Source organism: Myotis brandtii, unplaced genomic scaffold (genome assembly GCF_000412655.1).
Source record: "Myotis brandtii unplaced genomic scaffold, ASM41265v1 scaffold568, whole genome shotgun sequence".
NCBI lineage: Eukaryota > Metazoa > Chordata > Mammalia > Chiroptera > Vespertilionidae > Myotis > Myotis brandtii.
The window spans coordinates 782805-793176 of NW_005370122.1; the positions used below are offsets into that span (position 1 = coordinate 782805).

At 36.6% G+C, this 10372-nt stretch overlaps 1 protein-coding gene across 1 annotated transcript in view; it reads left to right on the forward strand.

Annotated features, from left to right (window-relative positions):
* Positions 1 to 10372, forward strand: part of CFAP47 (cilia and flagella associated protein 47) — a 429694-nt gene that overhangs the window by 319549 nt on the left and 99773 nt on the right. Inside the window, 1 exon segment of the mRNA XM_014549721.1 lies at positions 5268 to 5379. Coding sequence (XP_014405207.1) covers positions 5268 to 5379 — 112 coding nt within the window.

Here is a 10372-nt window from a genome sequence, read left to right on the forward strand (position 1 = left end):
ATGCTAAGCGAAATAAGCCAGTCAGAACAAAATAAACTAATGAACAAAAAGATCCAGAGACATAGAAGCATGGAACAGACTATCTAATCTCAGAGGGAAGGTGGGGATGTGTGGGGGTGTGGGAAGAAATCAACCAAAGAACTTGTATGCATATATGAATCATCCATGGACACAGACAGTGGGTTGGTGGAGACCTGGGGTGGGGCTGTGTGGTAGGGACAGGCTCTAAGGCAGTGGTTCTCAACCTTCCTAATGCTGTGACCCTTTAATACAGTTCCTCATGTTGTGGTGACCCCCAATTTCATGGTTACAAATTGAACATAATTAAAGCATAGTGATTAATCACAAAAACAATATGTAATTATATATGTGTTTTCTGATGGTCTTAGGCGACCCCTGTGAAAGGGTCTTTCGACCCCAAAAGGGGTCGCGACCCACAGGTTGAGAACCGCTGCTCTAAGGGGTCAAAGGGAGATAAAAGGGGATATACGTAATACTTTCAACAATAAAGATTTAAAATAAATTAAGAAAGAAGAAAGAGAGAGAGAGAGAGAGAGAGAGAGAAGGAAGGAAGGAAGGAAGGAAGAAGGAAGGAAGGAAGGAAGGAAGGAAGGAAGGAGAAAGAAAGAAAAGGAAGAAAGAGGAAGGAACAAAGAAGGGAAGGAGCTTGGCTAGTGTGGCTCAGAGGTTGAGCATCAACCCACGAACCAAGAGGTCACTGGTTTGATTCCAGGTCAGGGCACATGCCTGGGTTGCAGCCGTGATTTCAAGTAGGGGGCATGCAGGAGGCAGCCAATCCATGATTCTCTCTCATCATTGATGTTTCTATCGCTTTCCCCATCCTCCTTCATCTCTCTGAAATCAATAAAAAACAAAAAACAAAACAAAACCCCCAAAAAACTTTAAAAAATCCAGTGGAGGAAAGAAAGAAGGAAATATTATGATCACTTAGATTTACTAAAAATAAGGAAAAAATATTTTTCCAACACTCTTTTTCCTTGTCCAGAATTTACTGGTGAGCAAGGAATCCTGTTTTAAGAATTTGCAGAAAACAAGTTAGAGAAAAACCTGAAATTTCATAGCATTGCTTATTTCATTTTGTTGTTATGGAGGAGTTAATGTCTATAGGTTTTTAATATTTTATTCTTCAGAATGAATGCATATTTTAAAATGTAGGCTTTTAAAACTAATAATTATGTTATATTAACTACATCTAATTAAATGTAGAAGTGGAATTCTAGTCATAACAAATTCTCACAAATATTAATAATTAAAGTTTATATTTCTATTATTTTAATCCACAACTAAACTGAAGAACCTGGTTATTTTACTTATAGAATGTAAATTTTTAGTGAAGCTCTTTCTGTAATTAAAGATATCACCTATTAAATTAATTAAATTATATTTCATGAAAGTATTAATATTTATTATGTGTTCCAGGTCTTCCTAATATTTTTATATTCATACTCTCAGGACATTTGCCAAACTATTCAACAGTTATTGTTTGACATTGCAGTTGCCTAAGGTTTCAATAACAGTTGTGGCCAACAACTTGAAAGGAAGATCTGGGGAATCAGACATCCTTAGGGGATTTTAAAAGCTTCACATATTCCTGGGGAACATGCAGGCCACATCCATGTGCAGAATTGTGCAGTTGCCCAGGAAAGATCTGAGAGGATCCCATTTTTCCCATTTCTGGCTGACACAGAGGCACTGTGTAAGCTGGAAATTAAGGTTAATGCCGTTTTAAATAACTATCCGAGTGCTCAAAGTGTGCTTCGACACATATACAGTGCTCCTTGACAAAGGGCAGATGATGTATTGTTTCAAGGCATTTAAAGAAACCTGTGACAAATTATTGCTGACCACGAAGCTAATTAAGCAGGGACTTCAGTGGGTACACACTACTGTGAATGCTGAATCACAGTATTAGTTCCAAAAAGTCACTAAATCAACAAAAAACAAAACATAGGGGAGCAATGATCTGATTTAGAAAATGGCTGTAGTACCTTATATAAAACGCACATTTTTTCAACAAAAACAATAAAATTTATGAGGCAAAGAAAAAGGAAACAAAGAAATGGGGAAGTATAACCCACCCACACACACAGGAAAATAAGCAGTCACTGGAAGCTATCCCTGAAGGGGCCCACATGTTGGCTAAGTAGACAAATACCAGTACTTTAAACAAACCTTTGTAAATTGTTCAGTGAACTAAAGGAATCCTGTCTGAAGAATTAATGAAAAGTTTCAATAAAAAGATAATATCAAGAAATATATAAAATTATAAAAAATAAATTCTGGATTTGAAAAGTTCAATAAAAGAAAGGAATTATCCACTAAATGGACTCAAAATACTTTCTAATTTCCCTTAGGATTTCTCCTTTGACATGTTATTTAGGACTATGTTGTCTAAAATTTCATCTATTTAAAGATTTCCAAAATTTTTCCCCATTTCTGATTTCTAATCTAGTTCCATTATTGTTAAAACACATACTGTATATGATGCAATTTGTTGAGGCTTTGTTTACTACTATGTCCTATGATATGGTCTATCCTGAAAAATATTCTGTTTGCTTGAGACATGCTAAAGGGCATCTATGAAAGTCCCACAACTAACATCGTACTTAATGAAAAAGCATTCAATGATTTTTTTCCCTATGGTCAGGAACAAGGTAAGGATTTCCAGTCTTGAACCTTTTATTGAACATTGTACTAGAAGGTCATACGTAGTGCAATTAGTTAAGAACAAGAAATAAAAGGCATCTACACAGAAAAGGAAGAAATCATACAATATCTATTTGTAGATATCATGATCTTATAAATAGAAAATTATAAGAAATTTACTAATTATGCTCTCAAAACTAATACATGAGTTTAGAAGATTTACAGGATATACTGTCAAATATAAATCAACCATTTCTATAAATTAGCAGTGAACAATCCAAAGTAAAAATTTTTAAAAGTCTTTATTGTTTAAAGTACTACATATGTCCCCCTTTTTCTCCCATGACCCCATCTAGCCCACCCTCACCACTAACCCCACCCCACCTCAGGCTTCCACCACCCTATTGTCTGTGTCCATGGGTTATGCATATATGCATACAAGTTCTTTGGTTGATCTCTTCCTACCCACCCACTCAACCCCCTGCCTTCCCTCTGAGATTCCACAGTCTGTTCCATGCTTCCATACTGTTGACAAAGTGAAATTAATAATCATTTACAATAGCATCAAAAATAATAAAATGCTTAGGAACAAGCCTTACAAAAGAAGGGCAAGACATGTACACTGAAAACTACAAAATATTATGGAATGAAATTAAAGATATTTCCAATAAATAGAAATATATATCCTATGCTCATGGATCAGAAAACTTAATATTGTTATGATGGCAATATTATCTAAATTGATTTACATATTCAACACAACATCAAAATCCCAACTGACACTTTTGCAGAATTTGACAGGGTAATCCTAAAATTCATATAGAAATACAATGGACACAGAATAGACAAAGCAATCTTGTGAAATAAGGAAAAAATTGGATGACTCATAATTCCTGATTTTAAAACATACAAGCCCTTAACTACAAAACTATAATATTAAGGAGAATGTGGTACTGACATAAAGTAGACATATAGATAATTGGAATAGAATAGAATGTCCAGAAATAAACTCCTAAAATAATGGTTAATCGAATTTTTGACAGATACCAAGAGAATTCAATGAAACAGAATATTGTTTTTTAAAAATGGTGCTGAGACAACTGCATAGTCACACACAAAAGATGAATTTGGACCCCTAACTCATACCATGTACAAAAGTAAACTCAAAATGGATTATAGGTCAAAATTTAATAAACATAACTAAAAATCAGACGAAAACATAGCAGTAAATATTCATGACCTTCGGGTAGGCAATTATTTTTTAGATATGACACCAAAAATACAAGTGACAAAACAATAAATAAATTGGACTTCAAAGTTAGAATGTTAGAAAATGGCTATAGTACCTTATATAAAACACAATTGATACCTTGAAGAAAGTGAAAAATCCAACCAGTAAATGAAAGAAAATATTTACATGCCATCTATCTGAGAAGGGCCTTATTTCTGGAGTATGTCTAACAGCACAAAAGTAAAATGACAACACAGTTTTTAAAATGTGCAAAGAATTTGAATAGACTTTTCTCCAAAAAGGATATGCAAATGAGCAATAGGTAGGTAAAAAGATATTCCACATTATTAGTCATTAAGGAAATAAAAATTAAAATCACAATAAGATGCCACTTTACACTCATTAGGATGGCTATAATTAAAATGACAGACAATAAAAACTGACAGATGTAGAAAAATCGGAACTATCACGCATTGCTAGTGGGAAATTACAGCCATTTTTGAAAACAGTTTTGGAAGACAGTAACTTAAAAGGTTAAATATTGAATTATAATTTGCCTGAGCTATTCCATTCCAAGTTGTATGCCCATGAGAAATGAAAATCTATGTCCACTCAAAAACTTGTATGTTTTCAGAACAGCTTTGTTCAAATTAGACAAAAATGGAAACAACCCAAACATTCATCAGCTTATGAAGGGATATACAAAATGTTTCATATCAGATAATTCAATACTATTCATCCATAAAAAATGATGTATTGATATATGTCACAATGTAGATGAACCTTGGAAAGATCATGCTAAGAGAAAAAAGACAGTCACAAAAGACTACATATTATATGATTTATTTCCTATGGATTGTCCTGAATATGCAAATTTATAGAAGCATAAAATAGACTAGTGTTTGCCTGGGCAGTGAGGGTGGCGAGATGCAAATACTAAGTAAGCTGAAAGTTGGGTTTAACCAGAGTTGTGGTCAAATGTTGCTTAAATATCCTTTATATACTGTGTTAATATTGATATAGAAATTCATTGAAATGGTTCATTATTTGTACATTAAAATTACATAGAGAAAATGGAGCATTGCCTATAAAAGATACTCAGATTGTCTAAGCATCAATGATCTTGCTACAAGTAGCAACAGAAAATAAACATCGCTCTTTTTGCAAGAACCTCCTTCTGTTTTTTCATAGGTCTCATATTTTTCTTCTACTGTATATAGCAGTTTGGGGGCTTGCCTTTTATTTAAAAGGAAACATTTTTAATGGAAGTATTTAAATTACATTTCATTTTCTCCTATGCTTTAGCTTGTTTTATTGATTTCATGTAAATGTTGACATATAGTTCTTGATTTTGAACTCTGTTTTCCAGGTATCTTCAAATGTTCCCATAGTGTGGGGAAAGCAAAGCATCACCATAGAACCTGGTAGTGCAATTCCATATATTCTACACATAAGCTCTTGGAAACGTGGTGTATTCAAAGGTAACCAAACCATTAATAAAATATTATTAACTACCACATTAGCCCAAATACATGAAGACAATTAATGAAAATGTAATTTACATTTCCCCTTTCTAATAAATGACCCAGAGGGAAATTTATTTTTCCATTTCAGTCATTACCTTTCTAAATAATCAGAGCTTGAGGCACACATTTTATGTTTAATACTATACTCTCTTGGCCATTTATTTGAATTTAATGGTGTGACAAATTCCTAGAAGGAGAAATGTTTAATTAAGGGAATTTATGTTTAAAATTATGATAACTTCAAATAGTTATTCCAATTTATGAACCAGACAGCATCCTATGAGAATGTCTGTTTATAGGACTACGTATAATAAAAACATACCTGCATTTGATACACGAACAATAGGTTAAAATCTTTAGTATGTGTGAAGTTTTCATGTTGTATGTCTAATACAGCATTCATTTATACAAATTATCTTGGTGGTCTCTCAACAGACTTGTTTGGGAGTGGCTGTAAAGGTTATTCTTATAAGCTTTTTCAGGGAGGGGTATGTATGAAAAGCGTAGAAGAGTAATAAGGAAGAACAGAGAGGGTATGATTCATCAAAGGAATACGTTACCCCATTTCAAAGAGCATTAAATGCCCCATGGTGTTTGGATCCTGCAGAGGAAATTATTGTAATGCAGGTGAAGGGATACTAGTTAGTGGGTAGAGAGCATGCACCTAGTAACAATCTTGTGTGCCCTGGAGGTTGAGTACTAGCCTCTCATCCCTGCTTGTCTCAATAAAGAATGTTTATTGAGAAGGGTCTCCAGTGGTCGGCAAACTGCGGCTCGCGAGCCACACGCGGCTCTTTGGCCCCTTAACTGTGGCTCTTCCACAAAATACCGACTCCTGCGCATGGGCCAGGAAGTTTCAATCTCACTGTACATGCACGCCCGCATGTGGTATTTTGTGGAAGAGCCACACTCAAGGGGCCAAAGAGCCGCGTGTGGCTCTCGAGCCGCAGTTTGCCGACCACTGGTATACCATTGGTTCCCAATGTGCGGCACAGGTCCCACAGGGAGCATTTTTATTTTTAATATGGGCAATTTGAGAATGAGTTATTAACAATGTATTTTTTGCATTTCTTACGGTTCTAGGGGCCTCATATACAGTATATAAGTATATATTGTGACATATTTATGCATTTCAGTTTCCTATTATATATTTTGAAACTCTATTTGCTATTTTTTAATATCACTTCATATTATTATTATTTTTTAAACAATTTCTTAGTGATTTCTTCCACAGTACTTAACTGTCCTTTCATTCTTTTATTTTTCTCTTTTATGGATGCCATGTTTCTTGGAAGCTTGTTTAGACCTAGTTAATGGCCTTTTAGGCTTCCTCCATGTGAATAGGAGTTCACTTTTTGAATAATCAGAATTATATGTCACAGGGGGGCATCAGGATTTTAGAGGTGCTTTAGGTGGGGCATGGCCAAAAAAAGGTTGGGAACCACTGGTCCATACTTAGCATAGAAGGTATAGAAAGCTGCTCCAAAGAAGAAAGTACAGAGAATAGACTGGATGCCAATCCTATTAACAAGCAGAAGGGAAATTTCAGAATGGCAAACAATGATCCAATTAGTATCACAGTAATAGAATGTACTGTGAAGGAAGAGCCAACCTGCCCACCCCCACTCTCTGCTTGGCTTCAGATATCACCACAGTCATAGTCATTAGCATCTTCTGAAATCTTCGATCACTTTGCAGACATTTGGCTTTACAAAGCCCATTAATAATTCTCCATGTGATAGATAGATTTTGAGCTATAGTCAGCCCATTCTTCTCCTCTCTGCCTCCCTCCTCCCCTCTCACCCCCCCACCCCCTTTCCATCTCTCTGTTTTTTGTCTAGGCAGAGGATCTGCACTCCAAACCCCCATGTTGTTCAAGGCTCAGTTGTGTACATTTAATTGTAACAGTTAGGAGCTTAAAAAGAGTGGGAGATAAGCTGTATTATATATAGATTAAAGACAGATGTGACCACAGCACTGTATTGTTTATTATTTTTTTAATAATTTTTTAATATACATTTTTTATTAATTTCAGAGAGGAAGGGAGAGGGAAAGAGAGATAGAAACATCAATTGAGCCCACAACCCAGGCATGTGCCCTTGACTGGAATCAAACCCAGGACTCTTTAGTCCCCAGGCCAACGCTCCATCAACTGAGCCAAACTGGCTAGTGCTGTATTGTTGTGGTTTTTAAAAAAAATCTATGTTCTTTATCATCCATATAAATTTGTTTTTCCACCTTGCCTTTTGAAGGGGAAATAAAATAAAAGAAATTGAGTTAAAATAAAGGTTAAAATAAAGAAATAAAAAGGTAGAAGTAAGAGGAGGGTTAGCAAAAGATCCCTTAGGCTTTCATCTTTAATCTTGCTACTTAGATTTTATTAGGGTAGTATATTAGAAATGAAACAATGAAAATTAGTTTGATTATGTGTAATACAATGTGCATAGAGAATATACGTATAAAAAAACTTTTTGATGAAATTAATGTGCCTCCAAGAAATTCACAAGTTGACAAAAGGCCAGCCTTACAGAAATTTTCCTGAACAGTGTTCCTCATTAGCGATTTGGAGTGGTGAAGCATGAAGCCAGTGCTAAGAACAGGGTGGGTGTGAGAAGACCAAGTGCAAAGAGGTCAAAACTTTGCCAGGTTTAACTGTTGCCATGGAAACTTGCTTTTGGAGGTGATCATTGAGCAGTATCTACGACCTATCACTTTAGATCAAAATAAATGTTCTGGAAGAAGTATGGGAGTGATTTTGCGATTTTGCCAGTCAAAACCATTTATTCTGTGGTATGTTTGGTGATATTTAGACATGACTTAATGTACCATTTCCCATACTCTGTTGTCAGGGACATATGTATGCCTTTGCCACTTATTACCTGTGTGACCTAGAGTAAATTATCAACCTTCTCTACAGCCAACCTTCTGTACAGCCCAGGTTGCTCAGCTTTCATCTGTAATACTTTCAACAATAAAGATAAATTTAAAAATAATAGAGTGGTGAAGGCTTGGGGCATGGGGCGGGGGGTGAGCTAGAAGGGGTCAGTGGAGGAATAAGGGGAACATATAATACTTTCAACAATAAAGATTTAAAAGAAAAGAATAAATAAATAAATAAAATGATTAATTAACTCATGTCTATTAAAGTAATTAAATAGGTAATGGGTGTAGCATATGCCGAGCATAGAGTAAGCATTCAATAAATGGTTTTGCATAATTTTCCAAAGAAAAACCATTAGCATAAAATAACATTGCTCAGTCTTTAAGTTTGAGTTTGATATTTATATTTTATAAGTTAATATGAAATTAGAGAAAAACGATTCCTAATTTTATAAAATGACTTATATACTGAGAAATGTTTATTTTATTGACTGTTAAAGCAGCCTTTTGAAAAATCAACCATTTAGACTGTTTAGCAGCTAAAAATGTCCGTTTTGTCAAAGTAAAAGCTTTTTTTATTAAAAGTATAACTGCAATAATTACTATTTCTATTAGATTTTTTGTAATGTTCTCTTCAGACAAACTAAGAATCTCCATTAAGTCAATGATGCTGTACCTTAGACAGTTGCTTTTGCTCACTACTATTATTTCGGTTGTACCTATAGTGTTTCCAAAGCTATCTAATAATTTTCCAGTCACTCTAATAAACTCAAGCACCAACAATCAAGGTTTTTATTTACTTTTGTTCCCTTTTGGATTGGCCTTAGCCAGAACAGAGGAATATAGCGAACAAAGTAATCACATGTATATATACTGTGGAAAAATTATCATCTCTTCACATATTCTTTTATATTCACACATATTCTCATAATCAGTATTTACTGTATTTGATTTGAAGGTTCATTGCTGATAGTCAGGTTGTTGAGTCTAATGTTATTCTTTTTATAAGTTTATAAGAATTTGACTACTTATCTCTTCTCCTATCCTATCTAATAAAAGAGTAATATGCAAATTGGCCATCACTCCAACACACAAGATGGCTGCCCCCATGTGGTCGAAGATGGCTGCCACAAGATGACCGATAGGGGAGGGAAGTTGTGGGCGACCAGGCCAGCAGGAGAGGGCAGTTGGGAGGGACCAAGCCTGAAAGGGAGGGCAGTTGGGGTGACCAGGCCTGCAGGGGAGGGCAGTTGGGAGGGACCAGGCCAGCAGGGGAGAGCAGTTAGGGGTGTAGGGGTTGGCAGAGGAGGGCAGTTAGGGGCAAACCAGACCATCAGGGGAGGGCAGTTGGGGGCAACCAGGCTGGCAAGGGAGGGCAGTTAGGGGTGACAGGGCCAGCAGGGGAGGGAAGTTGGGGGTGACCAGGCCTGCAGGGGAGGGCAGTTATGGGGGACCAGGCCAGCAGGGGAGAGCAGTTAGGGGTGACCAGGTTGGCAGAGGAGGGCAGTTAGGGGCAAACCAGACCATCAGGGGAGGGCAGTTGGGGGCAACCAGGCTGGCAAGGGAGGGCAGTTAGGGGTGACAGGGCCAGCAGGGGAGGGAAGTTGGGGGTGACCAGGCCTGCAGGGGAGGGCAGTTGGGAGGGACCAGGCCCCGGGATCAGGCCTAAATGGGCAGTCGGACATCCCTTGAAGGGTCCCAGATTGGAGAGGGTATAGACTGGGCTGAGGGACACACCCTCCCATGCACGAATTTTGTGCATTGGGCCTCTATTGCTAATTAATAACCAAAAATAAAGATGCAATTTTAAAATGTAATTGTTTAGAAATAACATTAAATTTATATTGCCAAGCAAAAGGTTTTTCTCTAGAATAAATTAAGTAAAAAATATTGGCATAATTTTGGTGCATTGTTTAAAAGTGTCCTGCCCTAACCGGTTTGGCTCAGTGGATAGAGCATCGGCCTGCGGACTGAAAGGTCCCAGGTTCGATTCCGGTCAAGGGCATGTACCTTGGTTGCGGGCACGTCCCCAGTGGGGAGTGTGCAGGAGGCAGCTGATCGGTGTTTC